This window comes from Perognathus longimembris, chromosome 10, assembly GCF_023159225.1.
Source record: "Perognathus longimembris pacificus isolate PPM17 chromosome 10, ASM2315922v1, whole genome shotgun sequence".
NCBI lineage: Eukaryota > Metazoa > Chordata > Mammalia > Rodentia > Heteromyidae > Perognathus > Perognathus longimembris.
Window position 1 is genome coordinate 60,275,185 of NC_063170.1, and position 18,487 is coordinate 60,293,671.

Sequence of the window (18,487 nt, forward strand, 5' to 3'; positions counted from 1 at the left end):
ATAGTCCTAGCAGAAGATCACATAGATCGATAGCTATGTCCATATTAACACATAAGATGATGCTAAGCAAAATGAACTCCCAAGTTATGGAAACAAGTGGCATATCATTGTTATTTCAACATACCATGTAAAATTATGCCCTTTTTCTTTTGTCTTTCTTTCCCATGGTTTTACTCCTAATATCACTGTAACTGATTTTAGTACCCTGGATATTGTATATACATGTATTGGAACTAGGGTAGGGAAAGGGAATACCAAAATCCAGAAACAGGATAAAAAGACAAAGCAATGCAACAGCAATACTTACAAAACTAAATGATGTAAACCAACTGTACAACTCATGGGGGGAGGGAGGCAGCGGAAAATGAGGGAGGTGGTAACAAGTTGGATAAGAAATTCATTGCCTTACATATGAAACTGTAACCCCTCTGTACTTACACAATAAAGAAAGGAAGAAAAAAAGATGCAGGAAATGTGATCATGAGGCGGCTGCTGCTTTACAATTAACTTTTAAATAAGTGGGTGTTCTTTCCGGAATAATGACTAGAAAGTAGTCACATAAACCAGTAACAATAGTTTATCATCATAGCAGGTATGTTCTGTATGCTATTATGTGTGCAATATTTTCATAAAACTGCTACTGCAGTAGGTTTGTTTAAACCAGCATCATCATAGTCAAATGACTAATGTGCTCTTCTGACTGGAGTGATAGGAAATTTCAGTCTCCTGTTATTTGCATTTTCTTTGAACATTGTTTTCTAGTGTTTTAGTTGTTTGTAATTTTAAGGATTGAGTTCATTTGTCCATTTACTAAAACTAGGTTGTTGATTTTGGGGGGAATTTAGTTTTGTTTTGAGCTTCTTGTATATTCTATATTAATTCTTGTCAGATATGTAACTGGCAAAGATTTTTCTCCGATTCTGTAGGCTCTTTAGTGACTGCCAGAAACTTTTGCTCTTATTTGCTGAGCTGTTAAGTGTTCTATTTAGGAAGTTACTGCCCTATACCTACATAGTCTAGGGCCTGTATTGGTTTCAAATTTAGTGAATTATTGAGGTAATTTCATCAAGGTTTGTATTGGGACTAATTGGTTTTTTACATTTTTTATTATTATAAAAGTGATGTATTAGCAGGGTTACAGCTGGGACTAAGGTATTTTTGAGAGGAAGTTGACTGTAAAGTTGAATCTATTTTATGAGCATTTAGAATTTTCATATGAAATTCAAACTAAGGTTTTGTTTTTATAGTTTGTATTCCTGTGGTGAGTCTACAATCTTAATTTATTACTGTTATTGTTATTAGTATTACTTGATACTGGTCCTAGGACTTGAACTCAGGATTTGGACGCTGTCCTTGAGCTTTTGTACTCAAGACTAATGCTTTTCCATTTGAGCCACAGCTCCAATTCTGAGTGGTTAATTGTAGGTAAGGGTCTTCTGGAGTTTTTCTCCTTGTACTGGCTTTGAACTACAATCTTCAGATCTCAACCTCCTGAGTAAGAATTACATTCTTGAGCCACTGGTGCCTGCCTGGCAAGAGAACAATTTTTGTTGACAAATTTATTACATGATTTTTCCCATGAGTTTCTGAGTTACATAATTTTCGGGGAAGTATTTTGCTTTTATTGTTAAAGTCAAGTAGTTGTGTCTCAACAATTTTTAAAAGTTCTTTTAACAATCTATCACATGGTATCACATGAGTTGTGTGTCCTTTTGGATTTAAGGTGGATAATAAAACATTTCCTATATTTGGCTTTTTTGCTTGGAAGATTAATTATCTTTGACCACAAGTTTTGTCAATTGTTTCTTCTGAAATGACAGGTTTACTTCATTTATGAATATGAATTCTCTTGGTTGGAATAAGCATTATTTGCATGGCAACCCCTTCAAATCCCTATTTTTCATAGTGGGGATTGTGCAACTCAAAACAGTATTCAAGTGTTGTTCCTTAGCACTCTATGCTGATTTGATATGTAGCAGAAATCCTTTTATTATATTTCTCTGCTATATAATACCTTCTATACTTATCTTCTGATGCATAGAATTTTAAACAGCTATCTACAAAAAATTGTATTCAGTGAAATGAGTAGTTTGAATTTTAAGCAGCATGTTAAGGTGAAGTAGGCTTTTCCTTCCTATGAGGATCATTTGATATTGCAACTTTAATTTGTGCTAAGTTGCCATCAGTTTCATCCACTATTGCTTTTGTATCATCAGCGCAGATGTCAGTACAGTAAAAAGGCCCAACTCCTATTGTGATAGCAAAAGTTTTGATTGGTTGACTATAATGTGTTGTCTTAGTTTATATATTGCTAAACGGGATAGAAGAGTTATAGCAAATTATCATTCCCTTTATTTTGTGCAGTTAGTTTTGGTAATCAATAGGTGTAAGAGACTAACCTGCCACTAAAGGTAGCACTGCCTTCTTGAGGGGACTGGTCAGTATTCCTGAGTGTTCGAAATTTAGGTGTTAATCAGGGTGTCATCACAAAACTATCATCTTACATTGTTGGTGAAATGTGAGAGGAGACTCAGTGAATGAAAAGTTAGAAAAGTACATAAATAAGGTAATTGTTTTTACTATGCATACTGATTGGATACAACAGTATATGTACCTCATAAGATGTGGGGCACACCTGGAAGTCAACTAGCTGGCCCCGCCTGTTTCTCAGTCTTGGGGGCCATGTGTGGCTAAGATGGTGGCGCCTAACAACAACGCGCAGCTGCTACAAGTGTCTTTGGTTATAACCCAGAGGCGGTTCTGTGGGCTGTGACACCCGGCTCTTCCGCCCTTAAGGACAGCTCCTGCCTCTGCCTACCCTTTCCTTTCTTGGCTCGTCTGGTCAGGGCGTGTCTTCCTCGTCTCTCCTGCAGGTGGGGGGAGCGTGCGGGGGTGAGGGGGGTGGCTAAAAACCCCAACAACTGGAGCCACCAGCAAAACAAAAAGGGGGAGATGTGGGGCACACCTGGAAGTCAACTAGCTGGCCCGGCCTGTTTCTCAGGGGCCCTGTTTCTCAGTCTTGGGGGCCACGTGTGGCTAAGATGGTGGCGCCTAACAACATCGCGCAGCTCCTACAAGCGTCTTTGGTTATAACCCGGAGGCAGTTCTGTGGGCTGTGATGCCTTGGCTCTTCCGCCCTTGATGGACAGCTTATGCCTCCCCTTCCTGCCGATCTTAGACCTGATTGGCTCCTGTGCCTTATATTAGTGGCACGTTCTTCCCCAATAAATGAGACCTTGCACCGACTTGACTCCCAGGCCATCTTGATTGTCCTCCTGTGAGGGAGGGCTGGGTTCGGGTGGCCTGCTGACCCTTCTCCTTTCTTGGCTTGTCCAGTCGGGGTGTGCCTTCCCCGTCCCCGACAACAAATGACAAAAGAGCATGAAATATTCAGTGCAAGAAAATGGAATTCTTAAAAGTTTTATCTTGTTATCTAGTCCAAGTAACCATTATAGCTTTTGACATTGAGAGATTAAGATATAGATTCTGTAATACATCCCTGGTTAGGTTGGTTATGAGGGGTAGAGTCAAAATTACTTACTTTTATATGCAAAGGAACCTACTAGCTTATAGGCTTTGAGCAAGAGTTCACTTTAAAAGTCAGGAGTTGGGGTAGTTTTATGGAGTCATATTGAAGCTTATGAGCACATATTGGTTATGGGTGATAGGTGCTCTGGAGCAAAGACATTCATATTACTTATTGATTAATGTTGTTAACTTTAGCATCATATATTTCCTATTTTTGCGTTGTGTTCAAGGATTATAAAGCTTTTTAATGTTATGTGATTTTGCTTTGTAGGATCCAATGGTCCCAATTTAAAGGCTACTTTATTTTCAAACTGGAGAAAGTGATGGATGATTTCAGAACTTCAGCTCCTGAACCTAGAGGTCCTCCAAATCCTAATGTTGAATATATTCCCTTTGATGAAATGAAGGAAAGAATACTGAAAATTGTCACTGGATTTAATGGGTATGCACTTCAATATTTTAAAGGTTCAATTTTTTACAGAACATGCATTTTTCTTTTAAGCTTTATCGTATTTGATAATTGTAAGGGTATTACAATTAGTACTTACCAATATATTTACAGCCTTTTCAAGAAAAGCTTGAATTACTTTTATGAGTATGTGGTACTTAGACTTTAATGAATGTGACAGTGGAAACTATATAAGTAATTTTGGTTTTTGTTTTTTCCTGTATAATTTAAGTCTCTGTATTTGATTAAAAATTGTATGTCATTAAGAAAAGTTACATCTGTTTTTAAAATGAAGACCAGTTTATGAAGCTATTCCAGTGACTTTATTTAGAAAATTTTGTCTCCTTCCTCCCATCACATAACAATTTTTAGTCCTCAGTGAAACAATAAAAACACCAGAAAGACATTTGCACTAAACTAAAAGGTGGTCTTTTAGTTTAAGAAATGTTGCTGTGCTTCAATTATGTCATTTTAATCTCTGGTTTAGGATTTAATATATTTAAATTCCTTATTGAAGGAAAATGATGTTTAGCAAATTGAGTTCTTTAGTATTTTGTTTAGTATTAACGATGAATTATGCTTATGCCAATGGCAAATTCATATTTAGAGGCATATTTTATTAGATGATAATTTGTAGCTTTTGATTATCCAGTCTGATTATCCAGATGTTTATTCACTTGGGACTTGAAACAAGTAGTGTAATCTAATTCTGCTTTTAAAGTTTAGGAAGTTTGCGCAAATTATTTGGTTGTGCTTTGGCTTTGAGTCTTATTACCAAAATACTTTTTGGGAGGGACACCATAACAATGCCAGCTCACTGGCTGTAGTTTTCTTCTGGGGCTCTGGAATGGGAAGGTGATGTATTTTGACTGTGGGTGGACCGTCTAGAAATTTAGACATATGCATGTTTCCTTACCAGTTGTAATTGGATCTTCTTTAAAAAAATTACTTCAAGGAGGTGTGCAGAGGGGCTACCAGTTCATAAGTTAATGAGTACTTTTCTTTTTGGATAGTGTTACCCCTTCCTTCACTCTCTTCCCAGTTTAGCCCTCCCACCCACAAGTTGTATAGTGTCTCTCTCCCTTTCTCTCTCTATATTTTAACATAGTGTCTCCTGAGTACCACTGCTGCATTTGTTTTATCCTTCATCCCTCCATTTCTGTGCTCTCTTAACCCCCCCCACCCCCCACAAAAAACAGATAAATGGACAAAAAGACAAAAAAAAAAACTAAGAAAACAGAAAAAAACCTTCAAAAGAAGAAAAACAGACAACACCATCTCTACCAGCAACAGTAGGAAAAAAACAAGATAAAAATCTCCTTGTTTCTATTTCCTGGAATTCATTTAGAAAAATATATGTTCACAGGCCTTTGTGAACTGAGAGTATCCTCCTGTAGTCTCACTGTGTGTGAATGTGTAGAGTCCTGTATAATTTTATCATGGCTAGTATATTTTAGATTTTCCTTCTGCATACAAGAGGAAGCATGTGCCTTTTGTCTCTCAGGGCTTGGCTTACTTCATTTAACATGATTTCCTCTAAGTCCATCCAGTTCCCAGCAAATGACATTAATGTTATTCTTTCTAATGCTAAAAAATTACATTGCTGTATAAGTACCACTTTTTTATTTATTTTATTTATTTATTTATTTATTTATTGCCAGTCCTGGGCCTTGGACTCAGGGCCTGAGCACTGTCCCTGGCTTCCTTTTGCTCAAGGCTAGCACTCTGCCACTTGAGCCACAGCGCCACTTCTGGCCATTTTCTGTATATGTGGAGCTGGGGAATCGAACCCAGGGCCTCATGTATATGAGGCAGGCACTCTTGCCACTAGGCCATATCCCCAGCCCTAAGTACCACTTTTTTTTTTAATGCACTGTTGTTAGTGCACCTGGGCTATTTCCATAACTTGGCTATTGTGAATAGTGCAGCAATGAACATGGATATGCAAGTGTTTTTATGGTATCTTGGCTTATAGTGTTGGGAGTGGTATGCCCAAGTGGATATGGTAGGGAAGATGTATGTTGAATTTTTAGAGGAACCTTTAGACCACTGTCCACAGTGCTTGTACTAGTTTACATTTTCACCAACAGTACAATTCCTTCCTCCCTTTTTGACAAAACACCTATCTAGAAGAAACAACAAGTTGTTTATTAGAAAGTATGTTGTGTAAGATTGAGGTTTGAACTGAATGTTCTTAAATCAGTATATTGAGAATATACAATATTTGTGAATGCTACAGATACATATAAAAGTACTTCAATGTTATGAGCCATCTTTTATTTTCAATAAGTTATCACTAATGAAAAAGTTTGAATAGTAAGCTAATTGTCTTGTGAATTTGTAACAGGAAATATTTTAATTCAGGTGAAATTAGACTCTATAGATTAGCAGATTAGTAAATAAATCTAAATATTTATAATTTCTTAATCTGTAAAACAGGTATTTATCTACTTCAGAAAATGATATGAACAGTCATTAAATGCTAAAGCATACTTAAACATAATTGCTTTTAAAATGTTTTTCATCTTTGAGCAATGAGTATTTTGAATTTAAATATTTTCATTCCATTTTTGAGAATGGCTGTTCATGATTGATTTTTTAAATCAGGCAAGATCTCATTGTTTCTCCCTCCTGCCCGCCGCCCCCCCCCCCCTTTAGTTTTGAGAGAGAGAAAGCGGGTGTGATACAGCAAGCAAGCACCTTATTATGTATCCTAACTGGACTGGATCTTATTAATCCTGCCTTTCCTTCTGTGTGCTGGGTATACAGGTGTTCTCAACCATGCGTGGCTAGAATTAAGTATTAATTGGTGGTACATTAAGAATTTTTATTTTAAAATTGAAAATGTGCCTCGAGTGAGTGAAAATGAAGCCGAGTGGAAGCCAAGTACCAGCACCAAAACAAACAAAAAAATACGTAATAATCATTTTATACGTGCCCTCTTTGTCTCTATTACACTGATTGATATTTTGACATGTCTCTAATTTCTTCAATTTTATTTTTAATATTAAGTAGTTTTTTGTTCTTCAAGTAGTTTGAGGGTATCATTTCTAGTATTACATTTCTTTACTCATTTTTAGTAGATTGTTTCTAGCAAGAGTGATACAACATGTTGGTGCTCTTTTGAAAGATCCCCCATCATAAGATTACACAAAGAAAAGGATATAATAGAATCATGTTATGTACTAGTTATATTTTCTTTCCACTAGAGCTTTGACATCTCTATAATTGGTACATTTAAAGCTTTTGCCAGGAATGATGTGCCCATCTGTAAAATGGGACAGACAAGTGTAGGAAAGAAAGGAGGGAAGTTAGGAAGGTTAGACAATGTTCTCATTTCACTTTCCAGAACTGAAGACAACTGTTTTAGGTGTGAAATAGTCAGTTAAAGGTCACTTGTCACTTTAGACCTTTGCTTGGGATTATAAAGAATATATGGTCTTTCAGAAACCCAACATTATAAAAATCCTCTTTCTAATATACAGCATCATGAATATGTAATTTATAAATTGTTAGCAGAAATTTATACTAATACCTTTAGTACATAAAGTGATTTTGAAGGGTACATTGCTAGTAGTTAAGTAGAAAACATTTTATGTTCTCTTGAGTTACTTGAGATGGATAAATAAGGAATGTAAAAGCAAGTTATCCCTCATAAATCTCACTCTTGTCAATGAATGCTGTTTTCATCTAAGTTTTTTCTAAAACAGGTAATGAGTTTCACTCTGCTTTTTCTTCATTCCTTTTTTTCATAGTATAATTAGAAGAATTATAAGAATCATTCCTTACTCTGTTTTTTGATCTTGATAGAAATTATATGGTTAAATGTAGTAATCTAGTACATTTGTAAAGTTGAAAAGTAGTAACGGGCAGAAAGCTAGTCTTTTTTTCATAGTATTTACATTTGATGGAAACAAAATAATTTAGACAATTGTAAGCACTGGAAAAGGTGAGTAAGAGCTTTGTCATGTATTTATACATTGATTAATCTTGGGGAATGATACAGATGTCTGCAACATTGGAATTCCTTAAGCTAATTCTATGTATGTATGTATGTATGTATGTATGTATGTTTGTTGTACCTGTCCTGAGGCTTGAAGTCTTGAGGGCCAGGGTGCTGTCCCTGACCTTTTTTCACTCAAGGCTCTCTCTCTAGCTACACTTTTCCCTGCCTGCTTTTTAGTGGCTAATTGGAGTAAGAATGTCACAGACCTTCCTGCCTGGCCTGGCTTTGATTTGTGATCCTTGGGTCTCAGCTTCCTGAGTAGTTAGGATTGCAGCCATGAGCCATTGCTCTCTGGCCTTTTTAATTAATTCTTTATATACTGCTCAATCCACAATGTAATTTTTAGAATATTTCAGTTTCTGGTGTTTGAATGGAGGTGGTACATTCGTAAGCATCTCTCTCTCTTTCTCTCTGTGTCTCTCTCTGTCTCTCTCTCTAAATGTCAAAGCCTTAGTACACAAAGAATGTATTGCTTTAGGTAAATATGGATTCACTGAATTCCAGTGATTCTGACTTGTGTAAGACTTAAGAGTAAATGAAACTGTGAATCCAGTCTGCTTCTTTTTTTTTGGCCAGTCCTGGGCCTTGGACTCAGGGCCTGAGCTGAGCGCTGTCCCTGGCTTCTTTTTGCTCAAGGCTAGCACTTTGCCACTTGAGCCACAGTGCTACCTCTGGCCGTTTTCTATATACGTGGTGCTGGGGAATTGAACCCAGGGCTTCATTATGTGAGGCAAGCACTCTTACCACTAGGCCATATTTCCAGCCCCTCTAGTCTGCTTTTGGCAATTGAAGTTTCTTTCCATTGACTAGTTTTAATAAGTCTATATAGAAAAGAAAGAGTAAAAAACACTGGCTCATACAGAGAAAAAGAAGTAAATGGCTAATTTGACTTTTTTTTAGTATACTGTAATAACTGATTTTTTGGTCTGTATTTTGATTTTTCTCCAGGAGTCTCTGTTAACATGCTGTATGGTTCTTTTTGAGAGTAGGAATGAAGTTGCTTCTGTTATGTAAAGATAGCAGTTGGTAATTGATTTTATCTTAGAATCTGAATGAAATATGGATTTTCGAGTGCCTTTTCCAGTTCAGTAGTTTAATATGTATCAGAATATTTTTACATCTTAATGATCATTTAACCAGCTTAATATATTTAGTCATGCTTAAGCTAAAAATGAGAAATGACTTGTTTAGAGTTTACAATAACTGTTTTTGTTATGTTTAGCAGCCTTTTTAGTATTTGAATTTCCACAGCTTTTAGGTATGTAAATCTAGGAGACTGGTTGTATTCAATTTAAGGTAAACTGCTTCTTTCCATTTCAGTATGAATAGTACAATATCATTCTTTCTGGTGAATTATTAGAATTTCCTTGCGTATATATACCACATTTTCTTGACCCATTCGTCCACTGAGGGACATTGTTTCCACAGCTAAGCTATGGAAACAATGCTGCAATGAATATGATTGTACTGGTGGCTTTATTGTGGCCTAGTGGTCCTTTGGACAAATGCCCAGGAGTGAGATTGCTGGGTCATAGGGAGGAGGCTCGATGTTTAGTCTTTTATGGAACCTCCATACTGCTTTCCAGAGTGGTTGACCAAGTACTTTCCCACCAGCAGTGTAATAGAGTTCCCTTTTGGCCACATCCCCACCAGCATTTGTTGTTACTTTTCCTGATAACAGCCAATCTAACTGGAGTGAGGTGGAATCTCAATGTTGTTTTGATGTGCATTTCTTTTATGGTTAGTGATATTGAACAGTTCTTCATGTGTTTACTGGCGATTCCTTTTTCTTCCTCTGAGAAGTCTTAAGTCCTTAGCCCATTTGTTGATTGGGTTGTTGAGTTTTTGAGGGTTTATTTTTTGGGCAGTTTTTGAGCTCTTAAGTTTATTTTAGATATGAGGCCCTTGTCTGATCAGAGCTAGTGAAGATTTTCTCCTATTCTGTGGGCTTGGAAAAAACCATATTAAGTGAAGTAAGCCAGAGCCAAAGAAACATATACTGCATTGTTTCCTTCATTTGTGGTAACTACAATATGCCTGTAAATCTACAAGTAAACACAATGAATTGTTAAAATAAATAACTGTCTATATGCGCATATATATATATGCATGCACACACTGGGACAAGATAAATTATATGGGAATCTAGTCATTCACATACTGAGGTCAAAAGAGGATATGCATAGGAGTGGTAGATAAAGGCTCAATAGCTATATGCACACAATCATACAAAATAATATTCTATGACATGAACTCCAAGAAAAGGAAACAGGAGACCTTTTTTTAGTTGCCATTGTTGCTGTTTTTATTTTCTTTTCCTTTTTTTGTGTTTGGTAGGGTGTGTGAAGGCACATAAAAGTTGGAACAATGATGAACAAATAGAACAGTAAAACTCACTAGACACTGTGGAAAATGACCTCGATATCTCGTGGGTGGTGGGGACCAGAAGGAAGAACTGGGTGAGAGGGACAGAAGGGGAGACATGGTTCAAAAAGAATTGCACTCATTACTCATCACCTGATTCATGTAACTGTAGCTCTCTGTATAGCAACTCTACAATAACATGATAAAAAGACAACTATAAAATGGTGGTTGGCCTTAAGAGAATGCTTTGAAAGGCTGAGTAAACTTTTGATTTTATTCTTCTGTAGTTGGTCTTTGGAGAGTCTATGCCTTCCTAAAGTCTTGATTAGATGTCAAAGGGATAAGGATGATTTTAAGAATCAAGATTTATTGAATGTGGTAGGTGCTGTTAGGTGCCTTACATATATTGCATCAAATTGAGGCCTCATAGTAAGTACATAAGTGCATTCTCAGAGTCTGTTCCCTAAGAACATGAATGCTGGGGCTGGGGATATGGCCTAGTGGCAAGAGTGCTTGCCTCATATACATGAAGCCCTGGGTTCAATTCCCCAGCACCACGTATACAGAAAACGGCCAGAAGTGGCACTGTGGCTCAAGTGGCAGAGTGCTAGCCTTGAGCAAAAAGAAGCCAGGACAGTGCTCAGACCCTGAGTTCAAGCCCCAGGACTGGCAAAAGGGAAAAAAAAAAAAAAAGAACATGAATGGTTAGATTCAGCTAGAGCAAGGCCTGGTTAGCCTTGGTTTTAAACCCATCTACTTAATCATTTGTACATGGAAAGAGCAATAGTAAATTGCATTTCTGAATAATATTTGATAGTATCTGTTACTGTTGGATCCTTAATGTGTAGGGATTTTTGTTTAAATTTACTGTATTTTGTATGCATGCATTATATATACATTTAAATTGAAAAGCTAGCTACTATATTCACTTTGCAATTTGAGCAGAGAAAGTAGTATTATCATCGAAGAACAATTGTGAATACATTTATTTATTTGCCAGTCCTGGGCCTTGAACTCAGGGCTTAGCTGCTCTGTCCCTGAGCGCCTCTGAGTTCAAGGCTTAGTGCTCTGCCAGTTGAGCCACAGTGATACTTCTGGCTTTTTCTGAGTAGTTTATCAGAGATAAGAGTAAGAGTCTCATGGACTTCCCTGTCCCAGCTGGCTTTTGAATCACGATCCTCAGATCTCAGCTTCCTGAGTAACTAAAGATTATAGGTGTGAGCCACTGGTGCCTGGCTGATGCGTTTAATTTTAAATATCTGTTTCATTTTACTTATTTTGTAACATACTTTACTAATGAATGCCTTTTCCCAATCCACCAACAAATTTAAGAATTTTGGCTTAAGTTTTTCATTGTGAATGATATTAACACTTCCCTTGTTTCTGCTCTTTATTTTTAGCATGTGTCTTGATTTAGCTAGTAGATTTTTTATATTCTTAGGAAGAGTCAGTATTTTCATGAGGTTAGCTTAGTTGTGTGTGCTATCTCTAATGAAAGAGTAACACAGGCAGCCTTTCATGTAGTCATACGAAATACATTTATTTTGGGTTAGTTTGTTTGATTTTTTTCTTACTCTTCCTTTTAAAGACTTATGTCACATTAACTGTTTGCAGTTTTCTGCTTACTTGCCTAGCATAATTTATTCTGCCTCTCCAGCACTGTCTACAGATATGATAGTACTTATTACATTGTAATTACTTACAGATCTAGCTTGCTCTTCAGGAAGCTTGGGTATTTCTAATACTTAGAAAATCTAAGTTAAAGGCATGAACTGTATGTAGAGACCTTTCAATACTATTTTATATTACTACCTTCAGTGATAGATTTACTTACAAGAAATGTTTGGTTATATTTTAGCCATTTGATGTAAGGAAAAAGTATTGTATGACATTTTAGTATTACCTACTGGATACTTGGTCAAATGACTTTAAAAGCTTCTGAAAATGTCAACTCATTTTATCAGGTCAGTGCAGACATTGCTGTTTAAGCCCATCTCCCTGTACCCTAACAGCAGTAATAATACCAACACATTTCCACCATTCACATACATTTCTTTAAAAAAATTAGCCAAATGTTTACTAAGTGTTAAAAAATTTAAAAGTATTAAGCTGAAAAAGTTAATTTTGAGAGAAAATAATTGGTTTGGGTATGGGGAAGAATTGCAATTGGGAAAAAAGTCATAACTAGACAATATTTGTCAATTAGTGCTTAAATATTTGAAAATGTGGTGCTATTCTGTATTCTCCGAGTAGTGTATAAAATATTTGGATTGCAGTGTTGCTATAAGATGTAAGAAGAGCAGTTTACATGTGGCTTATGTGTATTTTAGGTTTGGAGATGGCGGGAAATAGAAGAGGGGCTAAGGTGTAGATGTGTATTCCTCTAATATTTGAAGTACAGCATTTCAGATACACATACATATCAATAAACCATATATTGACCATAGTAGTAAGATGTGTCCTGCACTTAGATATTTTTAGTCAAGTATGAGAAAGGAAATAGGAGAAACTGATGTTTGTTGTTATTTGTAGTGTGTGAAAATATTCGGTATTTTTAGTACTATATACATTTGTAATTTTATGTTGTCTTTATGGGAGTGAATAAAAATATCAGTTTATGGTTTCATCATTTTGAATGCGCATTTCACTTCTTCCTTCTGTTTTAAAAGATCCTTTATCTTGACAGTGTACTTTACTATGAGATTTTCAAAAGCAAGCAGTATTAAAAACCAAAGAATTTCTTGTACCAACCATAATGAACATCACAGAAGTTATTGGAGGTTTCATGTGAATATTTATGGTGCCCTTTGATCTTTTGCTGTTCCTTTGTCAGAAAGGAGACTTTTGAAGTTGAAAAATTAATTCAGTAAAAAATTTGTTGTAATCTACTCTTATAAAAACTCAATATGATAACCAAGTATAGTTCATTTAATATTGTTTTGTTAAGTCTGTGTGGTATAGTGACATGGTAGGATTTGAAGTTAGAGACATTGGGTTTGTGTCTTGGCATTGTTACTCACTAGCTGCTTTATCTTAGAGGGGAGAATATTGTGTTAAACTGCCTATGAAAATGTTATGAATGCTAAGTAATAGATTTTGTATGGCAAACATGAGTATGAAGATTAAGTAATATTTGTACATTTTTGTTATATTTGTCATATGCAGTGTTTATAACTTTGTTTTTCGACTGTAATTCTGATGGTTGCTAATAGTTATGTGAGATGAAACCTGTTTCATATTTATAAAATGGCTTTTGTTCCAGCTTATGTCAGTTGTGTATTTGCTATGGTGAAGTAAAAATTGCATTTTGGTGAAAGTATAAGTGTGACTAAATATATAGGTTGTATATAAAATTGTAATAATGAAGCAGAATTATTTACAATACTTTTCATTGGAATAATTTCTTACTCTATCCAGTAGCAAAATCATTTATAGGTTTGCTTGAACACTTAAGAAATTTCTATGTTCAGAAGAAAGATTGAAGTTTCTGTATGTAAATAAACTAACTTGATTGTATTTGTCTTGTAAACTTAAAGTATCAAGATCTAGAATATTGTATTAAAAATTTTTTCTCCAGTCATTTTTGAAACATTCTGTTAATTTTTGGTGCCTTTTAATGGTTTTTAAAGATAGGAAAGCTATGTTTTTGTTAAATAAAGACAGGTGTGCTTAATCTTGTGTGTTTTTAAATGACTCATTCATTTTCTCTTGTAGTTTATTAGTATGTGGGTGAATAAAGTTTTATCTATCAAAATAAGTAATGTTCCCAGTCTCTTGATAATTAATGACCTCAAACTGTAAAATTATATTTTTTTTGCAGTATCCCTTTTACTATTCAGCGACTATGTGAATTGCTAACAGATCCAAGGAGAAACTATACAGGAACAGACAAATTTCTCAGAGGAGTAGAAAAGGTATTTATTTTATTATGAGAATTACATTAAACTGCAGCCTCACATATTTCAGAAAAGAATGTTGGATAAGATCTTTTTTAAATACCTTTTCTTGGATTAGGTTGTCTTGTTTCCTAAGTTTTATTTCAGGAGGGGAAATGGGGGACCAGAGAGAGGCAATCAGTTTAAAGTTTAAGGAAAGCCATACATTATCTCTTAAATACTTATAATTTGTTGCAAAACATTAAAGTTTCTGAGTAGCTCTATGGTTAATATATTAAAAGAGTGTTTTGTCAACTTGTAGAATTCTGGAGTTGAGACTGAAGAGAAGATAATTTGATAGAGGTGTTCACATGTTTAAGTGAATATGAAGTTAAGAAATTGTCTTTGAGTGATGAATTAGAATAACTGAGACAGTGAGTTATTCTCAGTTGACTGTTGATTATAAATCATAGTCTAGTGTTTTAAGATTTGGATTCAAAAAGTCAGGTATTTTACCCTGGGAACAGGATTTGCAGTGGATCTTGGTGTCTTCCTGCACCCCACTATATGTTGTCATGTTTTCATGTGCTCAAATGAGTATGATTCCTGGAGGGGAGGAAACTGCAGTGGTTTAGCAATGTTTAGTTTTCAGCTAAAGGTCCATTCTTGTTGCATTTTAGACACTTGGATGGAGAAGGCAATATATTATAGTGACTACTATGCCAGGAGCATTGCCTACAAATCAGTGCTTAGGAGCTTTGTGGTTTTGTGTCTGTGGACCAGTTAGGATTCTGAATCTCACTCTTCTCCTGGAAGTTGGGGTGATAGAGCTGCCGCAAGAGGACTGATTGCCAAGCACTTACTTTTAAAAAGGATATTGCTACAAAAGGCTGGAGTGTCTCCTTGAAGTGCTTGATGCTTCATAGTAAGCTATGCATTGGATATTTCTTTATAAGGAAACCCTTTATGCTTAGCTTAAGAAGCTTAGTCTCTAAATTAAAAGAGAGCATGATTCACCTCTTGAACATACAATACAGTACATGGTGTTAGGGCTCCAGAATAACTAGGGAAGAAAAAAAATAAAATTAGCAAAAACCAAATGGTTTAGTAGTATTTTCTTTCAGTCCTTTGTTGTTATACTCTTTAGTTTGTTTCTCTTCCCATCAGTTTTCGATTTAACCTTGTGTTTTCTTTTATTAGCCAAGTTGGAATGACGGAAGCTTAACCCACTGGAATGATTTTTGAGAAATTTAAAACAATTAACAAACTTTAATGTCATAGTGATTTCCTTCATATTAAATCACCAATTTTTGTTATTGCAGAATGTGATGGTTGTTAGCTGTGTTTATCCTTCTTCAGAGTAAGTATGGAAATTTTTTCCCCTACTTTTGGTATATAATTTAATTTTTCTAACGAATGAGTAATAATACATGCATTGTCATGAAAAGTGTGATATATTATTAAATTTTAATATATTCTTAAAATAGGTTGCATTTATTTCACATGTATTTTAGTCATGTGAGCCTATTACCTAGTCCTCAAAGTAAGAATATTACCAATGATAATACCCATGTGTTTTTCTAGTAAGAGATTTGGATTAAAGAAATTGATTATTTACTGTAATTCTAATATTGTTGGGCCCTGACATACCATCCTAGATGCTTTCACAACATAACTGATTGTTTTGGGTAGCTACTTGATGGTATTCTACTTTGTGATACAAAAGAATTGGTAGTTATCAAGATTTATGAGGCCAGATAAGGACTCAGATTAAGACATGTGTTCTCCACCTTAGTATTATTGAGTGGACTCCCTAGGAATTGCAGATGTAACAGTGCCCTTGACTTCAATGGAGGGAGTGAGCTCAGTGTCCTCCATCCCCACTTGCAGAACCTTCAGAGATTGCACATGTGGGGAGCCAGGTGTAATGGACAGAGAGAGAGAAGAGGTTACCTCCTTTTGAGAAACATTGGCTTAACATGAAGCTTCCTCTGCTTTCATATGGACAATAATAGTGGATTTATTTTTAGAACTCATGGTTTACATGTGTTGCTAAATAAAATGCCAAGGTAATCCTCTTAATATGTTTCTTGGCAGAGAAACTAAAGAATCCTTTTTTTTTTTTTTCAAAAAGCTTATCTTTTGAACTAATTTTTATGGGGGGGGTGGTTTTTTTATATTGGTTCTGGGGCTTAAACTCATGGTCTGGGTGCTATCCCTTAAATGAGTTTTTGCTAATCTTGATTAGTACTCTGCCACTTGAGTCACAGCTCCACTTGCTGGTGTTTTGAAGAGTTGGTTAACTGGAGATAAGAGTCCCATGGATTTTCTACCTGGGCTGGCTTTGATCTGCTATTCTCAGATTTTAGCCCCTCCAGTAGCTAGGATTACAGGTGTGAGTCATTGGCACTTGGCTACTAAATATTTTTTGCTTTGCTAATAACATTAATATGAGGTAGTCTGGAAAACACTGTAAAAGAGGTACAAAATTAAATCTTCCATACTCAAAAGATCTTACAAAAGGTCTTTAAACGCATAATTCATGCATAATTAAAGAATAAGCTATCCATTAACTTGTTTTCTTTTAGGAAAAACAGTTCCAATAGTTTAAATCGGATGAATGGTGTTATGTTTCCTGGGAATTCACCAAGCTACACTGACCGGTGAGATTATTGATTTTTTTTTAATACATAAATAAAAAATATCCGAAGACTTCACAGTTTCCTGATTTTGAATAGCAGGTTTTAAAAGAGTTGGATGTTTTCAGGAAAGATACAAGATATTCTAGGTCTTGTGTCTAGCCTAGATCCTCTATCTAGGATACACTGAATAGTAGATAAGCATGAACCTGAAAATCAGAATTACAGCAAATACTTCTGTGACATAAGCATAAACATACTTTGGGGGGGAAAGACTTCTCACAAAAATGAAAAATAATGTTGATTTTTCTTATAGGTCTAATATAAATGGACCTGGAACACCCAGGCCTCTTAATCGACCGAAGGTTTCTTTGTCAGCCCCTTTGACAACGAATGGTTTGCCTGAGAGCACAGATAGCAAAGAGTCCAGTCTACAACAAAGTGAAGAAGAAAACCACAGGTTTGTTTGTGTGTTTTAAATTAAAACAGCAAAAAGTTTTCATAGGAGGTAAATATTCATGGCACTGTTTACAACCAGTGGGTTAAGCTTTGTAAATAGTAAATGAGAATACAATACTGTATTGTCATCATTGCCATATGGTAGATGTTGTAAGTCATTTGGAGATGCTATGAAGTACACAGCAAGATTCTATGCGAACACTATACTCTCCATTGCTCTCATTATTTTCGTGCCCTTGAAGGTTCTTGAGACTAATCCCCCGGGGTGGGTGTGGACAGGGACACAAACAAACACACACACACACACACACACACACACACACACACACACGACTTGAGAAATGCCATATTTTGGAGGGACAGACATACACACACACACACACAACTGTTGAGAAATGCCATATTTTGGAGGGACAGAACCGTGCTTTCATGAAGTAGTAGGAGCTATGGCTTATGTCTGTAACTTTAGAACAGGTGAAGGTGGGCATAGAAGACTAGAGGGTTATATAAATTGCCAAGTAGGCCCTGCTGAGAGGTGCTCCTGAAACAGTTGAAGTTGCCTTGAAACCATCTTTTTTTCTTTGCACGGATGTAATTTAACTTTGACACAAAAATGCAATTTAAAAAATGTACCATAAAAATGAGACTGTAGAAGATAAGAATAGTCTTATTAATGATACTTTTGACAATTACAGTGATTCTCCACCCTCTGAATCAGAAGTTTCCTCAGTAAGCTCTTTAAAAAACAAATATCCAGATGAAGATGCTGTGGAACCCGAAGGGCATGAGGTGAAAAGACTAAGGTTCGACAGAGAAGAGGTCAGAGAGACAGCCAGTCCGACGGCTGCTGGCGAGATGTCTTCAGTCGAAGTGGAAGAAACAGAAGCATCATCTTCATCTCAGGATAAAGACAAAGACAGTAGTCGCTCCAGGCAGCACTGTTCCGAGGAGGATGAAGAAGAGGATGAAGAAGGGGAAGAAGAAGGTATTTAGAGATCATCTGTAGAAGGGTGGAGTAAGGAGATCCTCAGATTCTTATATATATATATATTTTTTTTTTTTTGTGAAAGAATGTAATAGAACTGCTTACAGTGCTGATGTTGTGCCCCACCACCCCCCATGTATAGTTGCTGCTGAGTTTTGGGGGATATGATTTGAACTATAGGAC

General features: G+C 35.9%; 1 protein-coding gene across 1 annotated transcript in view; it reads left to right on the forward strand.

Annotated features, from left to right (window-relative positions):
* Ppp4r2 (protein phosphatase 4 regulatory subunit 2) overlaps nt 1–18,487 on the forward strand; it is a 42,622-nt gene that overhangs the window by 20,052 nt on the left and 4,083 nt on the right. Inside the window, exons 3-8 of the mRNA XM_048356166.1 lie at nt 3,800–3,970; nt 14,167–14,260; nt 15,544–15,581; nt 16,810–16,884; nt 17,177–17,320; nt 18,015–18,303. Of these exons, the coding sequence (XP_048212123.1) occupies nt 3,800–3,970; nt 14,167–14,260; nt 15,544–15,581; nt 16,810–16,884; nt 17,177–17,320; nt 18,015–18,303 (811 nt within the window). The remainder of the gene's footprint in view (nt 1–3,799; nt 3,971–14,166; nt 14,261–15,543; nt 15,582–16,809; nt 16,885–17,176; nt 17,321–18,014; nt 18,304–18,487) is intronic.